A 21,678-nucleotide genomic window follows, 5' to 3' on the forward strand; every position below is an offset into this window, starting at 1 on the left:
TCAGTTGTTGAAGAACTTTATAGCACTTCGACCACCTGAGTTTCCTGGAGGGACAGATTTAACTGTGGCGGAGAATTGGATGTTTTCTATAGAAAAGCACATTTTCTCTGTGGGTTGTATTGAAGCCCAAAAGGTGCAGTTGAGCACATTCCTCCTTAAGGATGATGCAAAGAGATGGTGAGAGACAGTCCGCCAGAGGTATGGGCATAGGGAGCCTACCTGGACAAATTTTAAGAATGCATTTAATGAGGCTTATTGTCTAGCATGGTACAAAGAGAAAAAAGTGTATGAATTCATTGAGTTGATGCAAGGCAGTAAGATAGTGGCTCAGTATGAAGCTGAGTTTACAGCCTTAGCCAGGTATACCCCTGATTTGATTTCTACAGAGGAGAAGAAGGCTTCTAAGTTCCAGCGAGGGTTGCACCTCGAGATTCAACATGCGTACGGCAATGTGAGAGTCACATATTACCCCACAGTGGTGGAGGTGACTTATGCCATTGAGAGTGATCGTGGGGAGTGGAGAGCAGCCCATGTAACACCCCAAATTTTTTGGGTGTGTTATAACTTAGGATTTCAGGAATTCTTTTTTTTTTTTTTTCACACCACATCTACCGATGCACAACATACAATTCCTAAAAATCCTAATTTCATCTTCTCAGCCTAACAACCCCAATAAACAAATAACTAAGACAGTTGATATAATTATGAATATTGAAGCTAGATCAAACCTGATATGGTACATAACCATAACGCTTTATTGATTATATAGGAAATTATTTCAAGATGTCTATAAAAATATTACATGGATATCATCTCTCGAAAACGATAACCGAATGCCTCAAACATAACCGAATACATACTAAGGTTTGCATCAACTAAATTTCTCAAACATACATAAAGACATGCTAAACATGCTACCAACAGCAAAACGAGCTTATTCTTCAACTATCTCCTTTCTCTTAGAGCCACTTGTCGAACCTAGAACATTTGAATATTCCAGGGACATAGTCCAATTAGAAGATGAATCTTCTAGTGAGAATTTCAAAACAGTTTATATACACGCATGAACAAATATAAAATGTATGAGGAAACAACGAGGACCATTCCGAAGTATCTTGTGAACATGTCAGCCTCTTCCAACAAGAGCTTTCTCAATGGCGCACGCATAGCGCCTCTCGGGAGGTCCCAAACCATGCCACCCTGGCCCGACCTCATAGAACTCATGTAAGCACCACATTCGCTATCCCTTAGGCTCATGGTCTTCCCCATGAGAGCTTTCTCAATGGCGCACGCATAGTACATTTCGGGGGATATCTAGACTTTTTTCCTCGGCCAACAACAAATAGATACAACAGTATGGCCACACGAATTTTATAAATGCAACAATTAAAAGCCAACAACATCTATTTCATTTTGGTGCCCTCAAATTTAAAAGTAAGGCTGGTTAGTTTACTTTCGACCAGCATCATGATTGCTATCTTGAGTACAATTACCTCAAGGGAGCTACATGTACTGATGCTGGAAATATTTATTTTCACTGGTATATTATTTGATTAGTTGTGCTTTTCAGTTCTTTCAATCATGCTACCCAATTTTGTGTAATTGTTTGAAAATGACTTTCACTTGGGAAGTTATTTCATTGTCTGTCTTTGTCTTCTGACTCTTACAGGTATAAAAAGGCTGTGTGGTGGTTTGAGAAGACTTTAGCTCTTGTTCCTTCATCTTTAAGTGAGATGTGGGAATCAACTGTGGTTAATCTTGTCCATGCACTAAGAAAGTTGAAGTCTGTTCACTTTGCTTTCTATTCTACTATTTACTTCTCAAACTGAATGATAGTAGATGAGTTACTATTTTGTGCAGTTTTAATTTCATGTCGAAGTAAAATAGCATACATAAATTGAAGTGGATTCGATTCATTTATGAACTAAGTCTATAGTCTATATATGCCTTCACTCAATTGTTTGATGTTTCCATTATGACATCAAGATAAAATAATATGCCGAAATCCTAGGCTAGGCGGGATGACTAATATCTTTAAGAAGTTTCACTACTTTGAATACTGAACTATAATTAAAGTAAAATACATTTTATAGAACAATATCTTGCCTTGAGCTTATAGGTTAGAGCTAGAATGAGGATAAGGTACATATTATATGTAATTGGATCATAACTTTTTGGCCTTTTAATATCCCCGGAAAGCAAGTTCATTTCTTCTCCTCTGGTGGTGCATATCTTGATGAATTCCTATCCTTTGTAGATGGGGTCTTTTTGATGTATGTGCAAATTGTAACTCTTGTCTAGGAACAAAAAAGTGCCTAGAATGGTGGGAGGTAGTTGTCTGGTAGAAAAGTTGTGTTCAGACAATTGAGGAAGGGTTAAAAGATTGTTGGGGTAGATATGCAATATGCTCATGTTGTTATGATAAGATTTAGAGAAATTGGGAATCAATAGTCAAAGATATGTTAATAAATGACTGTCAATGAAAAATTTGTGATATTTTTTTCATTCTTCTACATGAAGAAAATATTTATATTTCTTGCATCAAAACAGTAAAAAGAAAAAAAACAATTAACGTCCTTCAAATTGAAAGAAGTTTGAACAACAAATTATGTTGTCTATTTTAGAAAGTTATGTTCAAAAACAAGTTAAGCAACATTTTTGGGAAATTTTGATTTCATTTTATAATCAATGTCCAACTTTATTTTAAACTTGTAAGGTTGTTAAAACATGTTTCCTCTTTGAACATGTGCATCCTCCAGGTCTCATGTTTGTGGAAGTTTAAAAGTAAGTGTCAGCAACTAGGGTTTCCCTAGGTAACAAGAAACAGCAGCAAAAGTATTGTTTCTGTATTGGGAAAGATGGCAGCTGATATGGATGAATAATTCAATCATTGATTGGTGATTGATTAATTGATGATTGATTGGTGATTGATTATATATGTTTTCTAGATTGATTGACTGTATATATTGTTTCCTAAAAGTAAAATTGTACCTTCCAGATTAGTTTATGTTTCTTATCTTGATTGTATCCTAAATTGTATAGATCATAGGATTCTTTCCTAAAGTTAGTTGTTTTCTAATCTTGTAAAGAAGCTTGTATAAATCAAGCTTTTCTTGTGAATAAAAAAGTGAGACGGTAAGGTTATTTTTTTCAAAAAAACTTAACAGTAAGAGGACAATGACAAGCGTTCAACAAGTGTTGGTGTTTGCCTCAATAAGCAACTTTCTTGTATGTGTTAGAACTCATAGAATTATACTAAAAATAACATGTTCAGACATGAAAATTTTGTATTCTTGTATTATTATTAAAACTATGTGAATTTAAAAAATACTTAGTTATAATTGATGTCTGATAAAACAAGGCACAAAAGATGTTTTAAGTACTTGTGGAGACATGCCAACTGCAGCTTGCTCAGATGTGAGAAGAACGACACATTGTTCCTTGACTAATCTTAATAATATGTGAACTTCAGAAATATTAGGAGAATAAAAACCACAATCATAACAATGTATCAAACATATCATTAAAAAAGCAAAAAGACACACAACAGGCCTTTATCCCGCTACGTGGGGGTGGCTACATGAATTCTAGCCAAACAATCATTTTTATTTATAGTTTTATCTTCTAAAAACTGTTATAACTTATATTATACCTAAGTGTCTCACACCAAGTTTCTTTTGGTCTCCCTCTATGGCTCTATCTCTTTTACTAAACATGTGTTCCATTCCATCCATTCTCTTAACAAAAGACCCTCTATTGGTTTTTTTCTCATATGACCAAAAACCATCTTAATCATGTCACATATATTTTGTCTTAGGATATTAGTTATAATAAAAAAATTTCTTTGTAGATTATGGAAGTTCAGATTATGTGTGATTAGTTTATAATTCCATTCTTCAGCAAACAGTCCTGACTATTTGCGGAATTCCTTTACTGCCTTGCTAGTTTGGTTGCTATGTGCTTATTTATTCTTTCTACAGACATGATTCGTCTATACGTTTTTCCAATTTCAAAAATATAGACTTGCTCTGTTGCAGGAGGTACAGAGAGGCAATTACATGCTATGAGAAAGCACTGGCAATATCAACTAGAAGTTTGAGTACTTATGCTGGCCTTGCATATACTATCACTTAGAGGTACTTTATGTTCAAAGATGCCATATTGGTTTCATAACATGGTATGGTTTAAATGATAACAAAAAGGACAATTTTCGGAAGGTTTCTTTAATCTCTATGTTGTTCCATGACAACTGGATCTGAAATTCTGAATGAAACCAACTGGGGTTCGTCAGATGGAGAAGATAATGTTCTGCTGTCATCACTGATAGTGACTGCTCATAGTGGTTTGCTCATTAGATTCCATTCAGAAATTTTGCATCATACTATTCATTCAATAAAACTGAAATTTTAAACTGGATTTTGTTTTCCTGGTGATAACATCTTTAACTAGTAAGTAAACTGTTGTTTGCATTTGCTCTGAAAATGTCATGCCGATTACATGTTTGACAACTTTATCTTCCTGGACTAAGAAACCTGAATAGAACATTTCAATATCCTTATGATACGATCACTTTATTGAACTTAGTTATGTGATTCTACTTATTTCTTCATTGAGTGTGGATTTCTGTTCAAGCTCTGGTTATGTCCAATCTGATCTGATGTTGCAACTTGATTTTTTCTTCCCCTTCGTGATGATTATCTTGTTGATAATGCTGTTTGTGATTCTGCAGGATAATTTTACTGCGGCAATTACATACTATCACAAGGTAAGTGCCGGAATCAGGATCATATAAATAAGTCCTGTTTGGTGGTCTGATGGCTTTTAGCAATGTGGTTTCTTTTTCCCCCTCCCAATAAGTTCTTCTAGCATGCGAGGAATCATTGGTCCAGATTGACTCCAGAACCAAACCGAACCAATGTGGGTTGATTTGGTTTTTTTTGCATCCGATTGACATCAGGCCAGGTCTTGGTATGGACCCGACCTGACTAATACCCCATTCTCCTGAAATCGGTCAAATCTATTTTCTTTGCTCCGGTGGTTGTTTTTATCTGGTTGATTCACTTTTGCTTTGTGATTTAATCTGTCCCATGTCCAAAATTTTAGACTAGGTAATTGATTTCGTTTAGGTCTGGATTTTTATAAAATTCAAGCCAACCTGATTCGCAAGCACCCTTAGTAAAGATAACCAGGAAGACCAAATGGAGCACTTAGTTCTACAGATGACAAGCATTGAGCTAATGCTGAGAAAACTTATTTCTTAATTCGCTCACCTGGTTTTTAAGTGACGCTATAGCATTACAAGCACATGTTTTTACCCATATGTTTCTTACAGCTTCCTCCTAACCTTTCCAAAGCAGGCTTTATGGCTGAAACCATATGATCAGTTCTGCACGGAAATGTTGACTTTGGCCCTAGCAGATGAATGTCGCTTTGGTGTACGGACTGAAATAGATTCTCATTCTGATGAGATATTTATATAGAGAGAATGTCATTTAGTCAATTTGTAGATTTTACATGGTATGCTATGCATATCTATTTATTGTATTAAAATAGATATAGTAGGCATCCCTGTCAAAGGGGAAGACTCACCAAAGGCCTTTGAACTGTGTATTTCGGCACCCAACTCCCACTGAAATCCAACTCTCTATTGCAGCCCTAAGTGGAATGGGAGGACTCATTAATAGGGTTGTCAGCCATGGTCACCTGGGCTCTCTCTCTCTCTCTCTCTCTCTCTGCATGTGCGTATCCATATGCAGCATATATACAACCATGGTCCGAAGATCAAGTTTTGGACAGCTGCATATTGGCTTAATTTTGGTAAGGTGTGTTAAATATGGTTTGTTGGATTACATGTTATGGTATGAGTTGTGTGACTCGTCTGCCAGTTTTGTAGACATACATTATCTCTGATTGGTGGTTGTAAATCTTGAAAAATTGCTCTTTTTGTTCTCTCCAGACCATTGCCTAGCCACCCCGTATTCACTTAACTATTAGACATCTATGTAAAAATTGGCATTGAAAATATTCAGGTTAAATGGGACACTGCCTTAATGTTGATTTGGGAATCTACTATTTCTGGGCTTTGAAACTGTGATAATGCCAAGGTCGGGCAGATGAGGGCAAGTATAGCATTGTGTCCCAAGTCTGCGTCAGTTATTCGTCCATGCCTCAATAATTGCGTTTGTTTTAAATTGCGGGCGAATGTTGGCCAATCCAGGTCGAAAGCTATGCTCTCTTGGCTATATCTTGCCGCGTTTTTGAAATAAAAGGCCTAGAAATGTGGGCCCCCCTTTTCTGTGCCAATGTTGACAAATAATCTTCCCAAATTGGTTAAATGACCGGATGTTTTGCCCATTTTGTTACAAATTCAAACCTCCCTCGAGTTTTCAAATAATTGGCCCTGTAGGATAAATGGGCGATGTTTTGCCATTTTTTTCCCTGTTTTAACCGATCATTTCAAATAGTCGTCCTACATCTGCTTCATGTTCCGATGCTTAGAATCTGGCCAAGCTCCTTGGCTCTTTGTTTTTGTCGAGTTTTTTGAATACTTGTTAAAGGTTGTCTCGAGTATATGGTATAAGAAGAAGATGATGGCGGCAGTAACAGTGAATAATGTCAGTTTGCTAGAGTTCCTTTTGAAGATTTTAGATAGAAGTTGTAACCTAAATTGTAATTAGTTATAGTTTGGGGGTTAAACTGTAAATATCTATAATATTCATTGGGACATCCACCCACTATTATAAATAGAGGGCAAGGGGTAGCAAATGGAGAGAGAGTTCTCATTTTTCTGTTTGTAACGAGTGCTGATTGTTTCTGAGAGAAAGGCTAGGGCTGTTAGCTTTGTAATCTTGGGGGAAAACAATTGAGGCGCTCGGGAATAGAAGGGAGAGAAGGGCCGCTACTGTACTGATCATTTTCTGAAAATAAATACTGCTCTTAGGAGGATCTTAGAGGCTGGATGTAGTGCCATTCACATGGCATGAACCAGGATAATCTTGATGTTCTTGTGGATGTGTGGTTTGTGTTTCTTGTTTGGTTTAATTCTGTTTTCTATTTTATTTTCTGTTGATTCTATTAAATCTGTTCCTTAGATCAAATCCGTGAGTGTGTGAGAGTAAGTGTGGTAGAATTTCTATCCAAGAAATTAGTTCCAGCAACCCTAGATATAACAATACTCGTTTAGTTTTGATTTATTACGCTAATCTGTTGCCAATTTTTCCAAATATATCTGGGAGGAAGCCACCTTGCTACTGTTTTTGTGGAGTTTTCAAATGATCGGCCAAGCTATTTCATAAAATAGGGCTATTTGTACACATAGGGTTACACCTTAGATTATATATGCACAAATGACTAAAATACCCCACTCAATTATAAATTTACTTTCCTTCTCCTTGGTCATCTCCTCCCTCTTCTATCCTCTCTTCCCATAGTCGCCTCCAACTATTGCCTGTCACTGCCTTCCTCTCACCTCACACGGCCTTATCATCTCGCCTCTTGAGCATCGACTGTAGAGGAGAGAGAGGATGCAACGACGATTGACATGCGAGAGAAAGGCAACAAGAAACTATCACTAGAGATAGTCATGGGAAGGGAAGAGAGAGAAGGTGGCCAGGAGAGTAAATTTGTAATTAAGTAAGGGGCATTTTAATTACTTGTGTGTGTGTAGCCCTCTATGTACAAGTAGCATAATTCTCCAAGAAAAAAGAGTAGAAAATAGGCGATCAAAAATTAAATTTACAATTAAGTGAAAAATATTTTAATTATTTGTACATATATAACTCAAAGTGTAACTCTTTATATACAAGCAACATGATTCTCCATTTAGTGTAGTCGGCAAATGTGTTGCCAAGTTTTTTAAATAATCGACCATATTAGGAAATGGAAAAATTTCAGGCCAAAAGAGACCAATTGGAACGATATTTACTCGAGCTTTTCTAATTATTTGTTAACTAACCAACAAATTAGTCGATACTAGCCTTATTTTTTATAATGGGCTAATTAAGTTGCATTTGGGACGAACTTTTGAAGAGTTTCCACATAGCATTCCTTATCCAAGTGAGATTTTGTTTAACAATGCAATTTGAGAATTTACCAATGTAAATGGGTCACCCATAATTTAACTTTTGTACTTTTGTACTTTCATATTTTTTTTTTATCTGCCACGAGAACTACTCCTTATTGTACCATGGACAATGCATTTTTAAATAATTTAACTTATATACTTTAACTTCTTTTTTTTTGTCACAATTCAAATTTTTTATTATTTCTTTTACACTCTTAGAACATATATTTTCGAGTTCACTACATACCTTATCAATGCATGGTTCAATTGCATTTTCGTTGTTTTAATTGTATTTTTAAGATGTGTAATTAACTTGAAAAGACATTATCTGAAAATATAATTGAAATAACAAAAAATTTGAGTTATTATATAAAAAAAATTAAAATACAAGAATTAAATTACTCGAAAATATATTGTTCAGAAATATAATTAAAATAATAAAAAATTCGAATAGCCATCCAAAAAAAAAAACATTAAAATAAAAGGACAAAAAATATAAATTTGGCCAATGAAAAGGACCTTAACATTTAAGTCAGGTCCGAAGTATTGGGCCTTCCATATGCATATGATACCGCCCAAGTTGAGCCCCATATGGCCTAATATTCTCCTTTTACAAGTCCACTTGTTTGTGCACCTCAGATGGAATTAGGAGTCTCCCAATACCCTTTGTCTTAAGGCGTAACAGTGCGTTGCAATTAGTTCTACACCTATAAAACCAGAATGATTTATAAATTAAGTAACAACTAGTTCTTCACCCGTGCATTGCACGGAAAGTGAATTCACAAATAGACATAAAAAATATATGAAGTTTCAATAAATATTAGAAATATCACAATTTAGTTTTATTAGATTATAAATATCATAAGAAATAAAATTTATAAAAAATTAAATATTACAAAATTTGAAAAACTTATTTAAATACAACATTTGTAGTTGAATTTGTTTATTCTCTTTTCATATCACATATTAGTATCTTTAAACTATTCCGACTTGTAACTCTTGATACAACTATATATAATTGATCATAACTGAATATTGATTTTTTAAATAAAACCCTACATGTGACAATGATTATCCCTGACTTTTGTTGATAGTTATGACATAAGATAGAATCAAATGAAATTGTCTTCTCTAAAACTTGAACGATAATCTTGAATCCGATGGAGTCAATGACATCCTTGAAATGAAGACTTTATGTTTTGATAAACATTTTCTAATTTTTAATATCAAATAATAGAAGAATCCATGCACAAAAATTAAACAAATCCAGAATATGAATATTGCATAACATATTTACAAAAATATTCAATAACACGTTTTAAACTGGAAAGAATATTATTTCCTAAAAAAAAAAAACTAAAGGCAACTTTTTGACGAAAACTATGTATTTGATTTATACTATTAAAATTTAATTTATGCAATAATAACAAAATATTAAAAATAATGAAAACATTAAAAAATATAAACAATTTTTTATAACTTAATTAATAGTTTAATTTGTCTATTCATATTTTTTAAAAATAATAGTTATTTTTGATTAATTGAAAAATTAATTAATGAGATGATATGACAAAAAATATTTATTTTTAATTAATTAATTAAATTATAAAAACCATTGATTATTACTAATACACATTTTTTATTTTTTAATATCAGATAATAGAATAACCTATATGCGAAAATCAAACAGTCCATGATCTGATTATTGCATAATACGTTTTTAAAAGAATTCAATAACACGTTTTTAACTAGAAGAAATATTACTTCTTGAAAAAAAAAAAAATCAAAGACAACTTTTTAGCAAAAGATCGTATGTAATAATATTAAAAATATAAATTTTACTTTATACTATTAAAATTTAATTTATGCTATAATAACAAATCATTAAAAATATTAAAAAATATGAACAATTTTGTCTTAATTAATAATTTAATTATCTATTCATACTTTTTAAAAATAATATTTATTTTTAATTGATTGAGAAATTAATTGATAAGAAAATATGATAAAAAAATATTTATTTTTAATTAATTACTAACATTAAAAAATTTATTGATTATTGTTTATACACATTTTTTAATTTTCAATATCAGATAATAAAACACTCTATGTACAAAAATCGAATAGTCCAAAATTTGAATGTTGCATAACACATTTTCAGATGAATTCAATAACACGTTTTTAATTGAAAAGAATATTACTTCCTAAAAAAAAAACAAAAGGCAATTTTTTGGCAAAAAAAACTATGTACAATAATATTGAAAATATAGATTTTAATTTATACTATTGAAATTTAATTTATGCAATAATAATAAAATATTAAAAATATTGAAAACATTAAAAATTATGGATAATTTTTTATGATTTAATTAATAATTTAAGTTGTCTATTCAAATTTTTTAGAAATAATATTTATTTTTAATTAATTAAAGAGAAGATATGAGAGAAAATATTTATTTTTGATTAATTAATAATATTAGAAACTTTGTTAAGATATGCGCAACAATTATCAGCCCTGACGTCCATACCTTACAAACTTGATAGTGCATGACGAATGTGATGAAGCACGACTGTGGGTCTTCCCCCACTAAGAATAAATAGCCTTCAAGAGTGAGCAAAATCCCATTAAGACCCATAGCCGTGCCACTCAATTGGGACATATTTGCCCCAAGTGTACCGAGACATCATGGAGAAGAGAAGAGCATGGACCCATTCGTTTAGATATACTCACTCACTCTTCCATCCAGCTATATCGATGACAATTTGATTCAATCGTCGACCAAATATCTTGGTGGAAAATGACTCGATGACATGACGTTTAGCTTCCGCACCCATTCTCTCTGCCAGCTGGGGATCCCGAATGAGCTTCGCCATAGCTGAACAAAATGCCTGAGGTGTAGGGTCACAAAGGAACCCTGTCACACCATCCTTGACTGTTTCAACAGGTCCCCCACTTTTGCATGCAATTACAGGTTTATGGGCGGCCATTGCCTCCAAGGGAACAATTCCAAAATGTTCATCCTATACTCATTATGCACTCTTGTGAGACTTCTCAACACATGTATGATCAAGTTGACAAATATAGAACATTCATGTACCTTGGGTGTATAAAGAACGCACAGGCAATCCGAAAGCAGGGCATTTCGATCAGCGGTGGAGCAGGATGTCATGAAATGGACTTGGTGAGACACGCCTTCCCTTTCTGCCAAGGTTTTCAATTCCTCCAAATATTCAACATTCTCTTTGAGTCGTTTGTCAAAGCCACCTGGAGATGAATAAGCTAATAACAAATGAGCAGTTACACACGTGTTTGCTCCAAATGAGTGCATGAACATTAGTGCATATATATATGCAAAAGAGTATTGCCATAATTTCTTAAACACAAATTGAATATCGTTCAAGCAGGGTGATTAAAAGCAAAATGTAGGATTGTTTTGTAGTGCAAGGAGATAAGTACAAATGGTCGTCTTGAATATCAGTTCCCAATAACCTCATTAAATCCTACTCTTTTTTAAAATTTCAAGCTGAAAAACTACCATCACCAAGAAATTAAACTCAAGTCAATTTCATGCTACTACCATCCATAGATTATACAAGATGACTTATATTTTCCACAAATCACCATTAAATTTCCTAGTACTCAAGGACAACAGCCAGTATAATAAATATAAATGTAGTATCTTCATAGGAACAAATAAGAATTTTATTTGTATTATAGATGTTCATCAAACAATGCCATGTAAGAAAAATAATCACCATTTGCATACGAATACAAGTATATCTAAGTTAATGTGTAAACATAATTGTCATCATAACACACATTCCAAGTCCAATGGTTACCAAAGAATGCTATATCTAAAATTATAGCATATTTGGTTATGGATCCACAACACTTGGCACGATCACAAAGCCTACACTAACACATGTACCCTAATCCCTTAAATGTACTGTAGCACACCAGTAATATTAACAGCAGTTTCTTTATGATAGCAACAAGCAAATAGTATGCATTTAATAGAATATACAGGAAGCCAAGTATGACAATAGAATGAAGAGCCTTGCCTACAACTGTCAAGGTAACATCAGCCACATTGTGTCTTTGAGGAGCATCATCTTCAAGAGTGTGAAGCATGGTAAAGGCAGATATCGCTAATTTTATATTCTTTTTCCTTTCAAAGCAGTTGATGGAGAGAAAATTCAACCTAAAACAGAATAGTGTTACATAACCTCCTAAACTTTGATGCAAGGGCCAAAACTAGCTGAGGAAAATGTATGCACAGTAATAAAAAACCATGTCTAACTAGAAGATATCAAGAATGAGCATGTTTGTTACTTGGAAGCATGCGGTCTATCAAATTGATCTACATTGACAGCTGGGTAAAGCACGGCTGGTTTAATTCCTCTTGCGTCAAGATGCTTAAATGTATTTGCAAAAGTGGATGCAGTAAATTTGCTGTTAACAAGAATCAAATCAGCCATGCCTGCAAATCAATCAGGAAATCAATAAATATTTTAAAACACACTTTAATGCAGAACATACTAAGGATACAGAAATGACCAGTGGTTATTTCTTCTACAAAGTCTATGGGTTTCCGGTATATCCTTCTGAGAAGCGTTGTATGTTGAGCAAGCAACAAATCTGGAAAATGGCAATAGAACACAACCTGGACAAGAAGGGGCCAGGGTGAAATACCTATAAATGTCTAATGCTAGAGTGAGAAGAACAAAAAGTTGAAGTTACCTTAGTTAACTTCTTTAGCTTCATCAATGGAACAACTATAGAGACTTGATCAGCAAGTATGACATCAAACGATGGCCACAGGAACAATACACACACAGCAACAAAAATGCACCGGATATATGCACATACTGCATGTAGACGGTAGAAGATATGACGGGGTAGGAAATCACCATATACAGCAACAGGGAAGGTTCCTGAACATTTCATTTTACGTTAATTTCACATATCATGATACATTGCACAGAAGAATAAGGCCTACCTCAAAAGGGAAGTTGAAGCAAAACACATGCAGATATTTATGGCAGGTGCAATTCCAGGCATACCCTGATGATTGATGCTTGAATACACCAAAAAATAATAAACAAAGAGAAGCCAAGAAGCATGAAGACCCAAGAAGTTACTAATTTCCTAAATTTTTCCCTCATGTGTCATCAAGACACCTAAAATGAAAATAAGATCCAAAATCGTCCACCATTTCAAAAATTTGTATCCACCAATAAAATAACAAAAATTGACATCGCATTTTAAAATCTTTTTATCTAATTATTTCTTAGTGTATCAAAGCTGCTTACAATTTCATTCACACTGCACGAAACTGTTCCTTCTGCATTTTTAATAGTAACGCTTCATGATTCAAATTCATAGCAGAATCCAGCTTCCAACCAACATATTGCAAGCCAAATTTTGACTGAACGGGAAATTCACAATTCCACAGGAAATGAAACTAGAAGAGAACAAGTACGTCTAAGCAGAAGGGAAAACTTTTTCCTTTTGCAAATGATTTCCACTGTACATGCAAAACTTTTTCTATAAGCATACATGGAAGGAAAAAGGTACCATACTGAATTTTTGTTCAACAAATTATGGTTGCATTTCTACAATAACAAGCAACTTTGTTGTGTTTCCTTTTCTTTCTTTCTTTTTTTTAATGCTAAATAACACATGTTTTGCTGGGTGTTTGAAGGGCTTAGGTGTCGAATGCAAATGCAGCACCTGGAAGTGTCCATCTTTGTTAGACACCATATGAACGTAAATTCAAGGCAGGCAAAATGAATAAATAAACAAACAAAAGAATCTAAGAATATTAACTCCAAATCACATGGGTTACAACCAATAAGCAAATTGTTAGGGCAAAAAGATATGAAATACGCACCACTTAGGGTCTCCTCAAAACATCGATTTTTATCATGATGTGCAGTAAAGATATGAACATTGTGCCCATGGGATGCAAGCTCTACAGCAGCATCGACAATTAATCTTTCAGCTCCACCTATACATAAAACATCAAGATATTAAGTATAGTGACAACACAGGTAGCAACAAGTCTAACAGCAGGGGCTAGATTTCCACATGCACAACATATAACTACAGTAAGATTCATTCATGATGAAACACCTCACTATGGTGATAACAAGTGTGCCAACAAAGTCTAATAGGGCCACAAGATTTCCACATGCACAAAAATGTATGATGAGCGTACATTCCGCAATAATGTATAACATTATGGACAAGAGTTCCTTGTGCATAAAAAGTGTATGAACACAATATATTCATTAATGATGAAATAGCTGAGTGTATGATAACAGATTTGGCAACAAATTATCACAATACGGAAACATTTCAACATACACAGAGCATAAAGCTACAATAGATTCATTCATGATGAAATACCAAGCAACATCTAATAGCAGTTAGATTATGTGTCACTCATCCTTGTTGACTGATGCATTCAGAAAGCTTTACAAAAAAAAAATGGTAAAATTGACAGTCAAGAATTATTAAATTATCCAATAAAAGTCATTACATCCATTGCTATTGTATCAATTAGAAAGCAATTGGAACGAGAATGTTTTAAGGAATTTTTTGTTTATCCAAGATATTGCAGAATCTATGTAAGCCTTGAACACCAATGGTCAGAACAGTTCCATTGGAATTGATAAGGTTAGGACATGCTAGCATTCTTGCTTTTCTTGTTAGTATCAATTAGTTCAAAGACTTAGATTGAAACTGGGACTTTCTTCCGCTTATAAGCTAATCATTTTTTGGATTTCATTGACCATACTTGTAGAGGCTACTTTAGAACAAGTATATTGGAACTATGTTTGGTGCTAATATTTTCCAACAAAAAGAAAAATGACAACTTATGTATACATATTTTGGCATGCACATATGAATATTCATTTTCATTTTCCTTTTCCTTTTCCGTTTCCTTCCAAAACATAGCATAAAGATATTAAACAAGTTCACCATATCCTTCCTTTAGCTTTACACTGAAGTGAAAACTATCAACTGATTATAAATGATTAGAATAAAATGGAATAACAAAATGAGTTGAACAGTTTCTGATGGTATGCAAATCACAGATGTATTATATTAATGGTATTGTAGCACCTTATTTTATTATGTGAGGCAACATACACTTTTACAGTTCCTCTTTGCAACTATGGAATTCAAGACATATTTAGACTAATCCAAGTCCTGGCAATCTGAGATAAGTCTAATATCAGTGGCTTGAATCCTCAGTTAATCTCATATATTTAGGATCCAGAGGTGGAGAGTTAAGACAAGAAGAGTAAATATCCACACAACAAACCCTGACCCTAACTTCTTAAGTAGTTTATGCAATTGACTACTAGATGGTCAAGCAGTAATAACCATATTCTCTAATGGCTTAGTGTTTGTGGCATGAAAATTGGACACATTGATTAATTCATTCATTTATCAATTGGATAATTCCAAAATTTGGTTGCAGAAATGAAATAACTCCAAACCTTATAAATTAGCTTTCTTTATGAAAATTTGAATCATTTATTTTGCAGCATGTATTATCTACTCACTAGGCGCGTAGATAAAACTTGAACGAACTTGTTTTAGATCAACAAATGCTGAATTTGTTCAATCAAAATCGAAACAGGTTCATCCAGACAACCAGATTGAGCATTAATACAATTTCGACCATTTGAAAAAAAAAAAAAAAAAAAAAAGCAAGATTAGAATATTGAAGAAGTAATGATATATAATATCGTTCTGCCAACCCTAAACACCAAAAATTGTCCCAAAACAGTGAGATCCAATCTTAACCCATAATTGTTACATAAGATGTACATGCACACAATATAGTTACCGATTCCAAGATCTGGATGAATGATGGCAATGTTGAGCTTTGTTCGGGAGCTTTTTCCCCTCTTCTCCATGCCCGTACTCGCTCGTCCGTCCTCCCTTCGCTACCAAGTCGAGTGCAATTTTCAAAATGGAAAAAAGGAAAGGCTTAAGTTGGGAAATGCCCTAATTGTATTGGCTAATTGCCAGATATCAGTTATGTTGAGCATGAAACGAACTGAGTGGACAATGGTGAGGAATTGGGGATGGTCTTTAGAGGGTAACAGTGGGCGGGTGTCTTCAAGGTAACGATTTGGAGTGATCGTTGGGTCACCGACTTTTGGAACATGATTATGCAGAGAGAGAGAGAGAGAGACCTGAGCCAATTGAGCCTGAGTGAGTTTCTTGTCCATCCTAGCTTGCATGATGGCTTTCTTTAATTCAGTTGGCACACTGTCATCTGTGCAAAATTAAGAGTTCGGATGAGCAAAAGCCACGAAAAAATGAAGCACACACTTAGCATGGCGTCACCTCAATAATAACTCAGATTTGTGAATGGATGTGAACTGTCCAATTCAATTCAAATACAACATGGCCCAAGAGGTAATTGGTTGAAAAATAGACCTTGATAATCATGCCCAATCTCCATCAAATCATCATCAATATTTCTTTATCTTGAAAAATGAAACTAACACTTAGCTTGGACGTTCAAACTAAGCACGCAAGACTAAATCCTGATGCATCAGGTCTTATCACCAACTGAATGTAAAGATCCAATAAAAATGTTACATCTGTGTATAATTGCATCTTCAACATTCAAGTTATTCATTTAAAGCTATGTAGGAGAATAGAATGAATCATGCCACAACCATAGAAAATAACTGGGGGAGAGCACACATATGGTACAGTTGGAGACAGAACATATTCATGATTTCCAATGAGATAAAAGAGACTCAAAAGTTATTTTCCAAATAAAAGGGATAACAACCAGCTTCTTCTTTCCTTTCTGTCATCAAAAGTTCATCCAACTTACTTTGCCACAATAAGGAAGAACCAGTAGGGAGTAGAAGCATCCAAAGTTTTTGATTTTTCAAAGTAGGACTTATGATCATTTTACCTTAGTGTGTAAAGGAAAGATAGCTAAGAAAAGAGTTAGAAATTTCTCATATACCAAACTTTGATATATGTGAAGAGAAATAGTGGAATTAAGGTCTGATATACTGTTGTTTGTATACCAAATTTTGACACCCACATCAATGATTAAATGTTAACAAACAACCAAACCAAGAAAATATTGTACCAATCCCTTGCCCTTTAACCATTCTTATTATCTACTTTGAAAGGTGTTCACAAGTACAACTTTTATTAGCAATTCCATTAAGATAATTAGGTGCCAGAAAGATCCAAATATAAAGAACAATCTAAATTGAGAAAACTACTTTATCTACATTTTGTTTGGCAGTGATTTTAACCCATGAGAGTGAATGGTCTCTTATGTCAGAAGTCCTGGGTTAAGCAAATGTGAGATGCCATGGCAAATTTTTTTTTTTTTTTTTTTTTTTGGGGGGGGGGGGAGGGGGGGGGGGGAGAAAGAAGAAGTAGAATGTTCAATTGCTAGGTAAGATTATGTGATGCTAGGGGTCTATGATGACAATAGATGAGCAACAATGGTGATGGTTAAGGATGAAGTCACAAAGTCAAACTTAAAGAGTAATGGGATTAAAATCAAGATCATTCACCAAAAGGGAGCAAGACACCTAATTTAGATTTAAGGAAGCTTTCTAGATATGCTAATGTGAGTGCATATGGAAATGATAGAGACTAGTCACATCATTCCCTCGTTCAACAGAGAAGACAAAATGGGAATTAGATGCACTACATGCTGAGACTGGTGTAACCTTGGCATGCCAGCAATCTCCAGCACCATAACTGTCATTAAATAAGCTAGGTGTCACCTTTGCAGGTAACATTAAAAAAAAAAAGGTCTGTTTTGTGTTGAATGCCTCTGCTTAATGATTGGCTGTGGCTTCCAAATTTTGCATACGTCAAATCCACTTTTATTCTTTCCTTATTCTTATTATATTAAAAAAAGGAAACAAAAAACATAAAAGAAAGAGAATAATGCATGGGAATGTTTTGATACAGATCTTTGAGTGTATCTAATGTTCTGTTCAAGACTGGTAACTTCTACAATATCTCCCTGGTGCTATTTAAAAGATTTGAGGCAATTATAGATTTTTGGAGGCAATTCTAACCGGTAAACAAAATTGTGAGTCACCAATTCATTCTTTATCTAATTGGCAGTGGAGGCCCAAGCTCCTCCAACTGATTCAGAACTTGTAATTTCATTTTTTGTTTATGTTCCCTAGGCTACCTTAATACTTTGTTGAAATTTGTTAAAGTATCTAATAAACTAAGATTTAGTTCGAGTATACTAGCACATTTATCTTCTTTTTCCTTTCTATAGAAGAGATATTCACACATAATGATTGGTTGTGGACATATATCATTCTAGTTCTTAAAAGATTACAAATGCTTTTAGGGATGGGGGCCTTAATGTGTTCTTCTAGTCACCACATATGATTGCAATGCAAGGAAAGTTGGGCAGCATTTTCTAGGTCCCATGCAAAACCAATCCTTACAAAGAGCTTAGGCCCCAAAAGCCAGAAACACCATGCTTAACAAGTATTCACAAAAAGACACATAAAGTATTTACGAAGTTGTTCTACCAGCTTACAAAAAGTATATCAAAATATTGTGGCCAAACAAATTTAATTAACCAAAGAAAGTCAGTGTTATGACTTCTAACAATTTTTAACAGGCAACACCAATTGAGTTGTATCACAAAAGAAAGTTACAAACATAGAAACAAATTTTATCTTGTCCACCCCACCCCCCCACCCCCCACACCAAAAAAAAAAACAAACACACAGACACACATCCCCCCAACTCCAGGCAGATAATAGATCACATTTCATCATGTCCATGGAAGTGCTAGAGAAGTATATAATTAGTTCAGAAAATGTACATGGAATTGAAGAAAAGAACATGAGTCATATGTCTAGAATATGACTTAACATATACTCACGAGTAAGATTCTCTGTCTCTTCATCAAGCTTCCTTGTGTTCAGGGAAGTGCTAGTAGAAGCTGCTTTATTTGAGCCTGCATTTGCTGTTACAGGAAAGAGAAATTATAAGCAATAGCACTTTAACTGTAACAATACAGACTGCAAGCCCTAATCCTCATCATACTGCAAACACTTAATAAGCAATTTCCTCAAAAATATACATCAAAGTGGTTCAGTTGCAAATGATACTGCAAATCTAAAATGTGAAAATTTCTCGTCTTAAATAAAACAGAGTTGCTAAAGCTTCAAATGTTAATCAAGAATTAACATGGAATCCAGACTTCACATGAAATACCTAAACGTGTATACTAATTGTGATCTCACTGTGGAATTCACGTAATACATTACCTCAAAAATAAACGTGGAAGTGGTATAACTGGGAACTACTTTTTTACAGTCCAATACTGGAAACTCATACCATGAAAAATGTTTTCATCTTAAATATAAAGTGGAGTCCCTAGAGCTTCAAATCTTAATTGCAAACTAACACCCAATCAAGACTTCAAGTTCAATATCAGAGTCATTAGGAACAATTACATGTCAGCACTGTAATTCATGTATTACTCTCTTGCCTCAGAAATTAACATCAAAAGTAGAATCAGTTGCAACTGATCAAAAACCTAAACTTGAAAAATCTCTTATGTGAAATTAAAAAATTATAGTCAGTGGAAACTCGCAGATAAATCATCATTAACATATTTTAAAAAGTCAATCCAGACATCCAAGCATATAGTACTTCACGAATTTGAATCCGAGCGTATGATCTCCTTGTTATAATTTCTCACACAACGTTCAATCTCTACTGTCTCTCTCCGATGATTTCAAGATCAATCATACTCATCCGTATATATAAAAAAGAACACATCTATACATATAGAGAAAACATGAACGGATTCAAGGATGCAAAGGACTCAGAAACCCTAATTGAAGCGAGAAGGTTCAGAAAGAGAGAGAAACAGAAACAGAGAAGAGACATTTCTTGATAGTTTCGATCTCGGCGCCGGAGCGAGGAGCGGCGTTGACGGCTTTCTCGTCTTTGCGAGCGGCGGCGGTCAGAGCCTTCTTGCGGATCACCACCGGTCCCCGGTCTTGCGTGATTGGTTCATATAAAGAGTTTTCGAGAAGTGTTTGGACGCACGGTTTACGCTATCCCACATTGGGATGAGAGGATGCCGTCTGCTCCGAGTACAAGATTACGAGTATATTTTTGTAACAAAATAATACGAATAAATGAGAAAAAAAATAATAAGTAAAAGGATAATGATATTTACGGCCTGTTTGGTAATTTTAAAATTTTTGGAAATAAAATTTTAATTCTATAATTTTAATGAATTATTCTATTTTATAGAATGGAAATAATATTCATTTTCAAAGTGTATGAATGCATTCTATAATTTAATATAACTTTTTAATTTTATTCCATATATATTTCAAATGTATTGGAGGCACAGATTTAATTTCGCTTCTTAAAAATTTAATGTCAGAAAAATATATATCTCATAAAATTAACTTTGAAAAGATATATATAGATATAGATATAAGTCTGAATATTTCATAAATTGACAAAATATATATTTTAATTCTGATAATTTACATTTTTTTATTTAAAAACTTAAATTTTGTATTACAAAAACACGCATGTACTTACTTATAATTTCGAATTAATTATATATCTCAATAAATTTATTAAAAATAATAAATTTAAAGATATAATTAAAATAATAAAAAAATAAAAATATAATTTAGAAATACTTTTAAAATAATAAAAAAATCAAATATTTAAATAAAAAAATACAAATATAAAAATTAAAATATATATTTGACTCTTATAGTTAGACGTTTTTTCCATTTAACTTTCATAGTTATTACATGCATTCAAAATCTATTCAATATATGCTTGTAAAATATATGGTACAAATTCCTCATCATAAAAAAATATATATACATATATATAAACATGGTGATAATTAGTATAAGTTTATTTTTAAAATTATTTAATTTACAATAAATTTTCTTGAGATTTTAATTTCTTTGAGCCTCTAAATAATATAAATGCTTAACCCCTACACTAATGCAAATGATCCACCACATATATTCGAAAACTTAGAATACTACAAATTCGTGAATTCGATATTATTTTCACGTGGGATTGCGCAATTGACTATGTCTATCCGATGGATCAAGTTCCTGGAATTCGACTTGCAATAAATTAATCTATTCACCTAGGACTGTGAAACAGACAGATCATAACTTTTAAAAAACATGAAATAAATTTGAATCGAAAGCTAACTATTATCGATGAGAGTTTTCCACGTTATTAAAAGATATAACGTGAATCAAACACATATCAAGCATAAGCGATTTATCTATGACTCTTTTATCTATGACTCTACTAGCTAGGAGACTCTTAACAAGGGTGTTATGTAAAAAACGTAAGATGAATCAAACACAGTTGCATCATCAGCAACTGCGAACAAGATGAATCCAGATGGAATTGCTCATCAATTATGAAATGCACCATATGCATCATCAGCTGCCGTTTTAAACACACATCAAGCATAAGCTAGCGCACTCACAGGCATCAATCACATTCTTACTGTTAAAAAACCCAGAAAAACAAGACAAGAGTTCAAGGAAGTAAAAAGAAT

General features: G+C 33.5%; 2 protein-coding genes across 3 annotated transcripts; one reads left to right on the forward strand and one right to left on the reverse strand.

Moving 5' to 3' along the window:
* Positions 1-304: 304 nt before the first annotated feature.
* On the forward strand, positions 305-5,586 carry LOC127787537 (anaphase-promoting complex subunit 6-like). The gene is made up of 6 exons (XM_052315596.1): positions 305-532; positions 660-736; positions 1,670-1,783; positions 4,038-4,130; positions 4,723-4,765; positions 5,358-5,586. The coding sequence occupies exons 1-6, from the start codon at positions 305-307 to the stop codon at positions 5,478-5,480; spliced, it is 678 nt and encodes a 225-aa protein (XP_052171556.1). The 3' UTR covers positions 5,481-5,586.
* A 4,982-nt stretch (positions 5,587-10,568) lies between these two features.
* On the reverse strand, positions 10,569-20,063 carry LOC127787185 (uncharacterized). 2 transcript variants are annotated; one of them, XM_052315093.1, is made up of 11 exons: positions 20,005-20,063; positions 18,991-19,074; positions 16,280-16,362; positions 15,928-16,027; positions 13,957-14,073; positions 12,804-12,997; positions 12,621-12,726; positions 12,396-12,543; positions 12,125-12,264; positions 11,161-11,327; positions 10,569-11,083 (listed from the first exon to the last, which is right to left on the reverse strand). In XM_052315093.1, the coding sequence occupies exons 3-11, from the start codon at positions 16,325-16,327 to the stop codon at positions 10,790-10,792; spliced, it is 1,314 nt and encodes a 437-aa protein (XP_052171053.1). In that variant the 5' UTR covers positions 16,328-16,362; positions 18,991-19,074; positions 20,005-20,063; the 3' UTR covers positions 10,569-10,789. The 2 variants fall into 2 exon arrangements, with proteins under 2 accessions (XP_052171053.1, XP_052171054.1); XM_052315094.1 differs by lacking the exon at positions 20,005-20,063 and having other exon boundaries at positions 11,161-11,342; positions 15,928-16,022; positions 18,991-19,027.
* Between the last annotated feature and the right edge of the window lie 1,615 nt (positions 20,064-21,678).

The sequence above is a fragment of the Diospyros lotus genome, chromosome 12 (assembly GCF_014633365.1).
Source record: "Diospyros lotus cultivar Yz01 chromosome 12, ASM1463336v1, whole genome shotgun sequence".
NCBI classification, from domain to species: Eukaryota; Viridiplantae; Streptophyta; class Magnoliopsida; order Ericales; family Ebenaceae; genus Diospyros; species Diospyros lotus.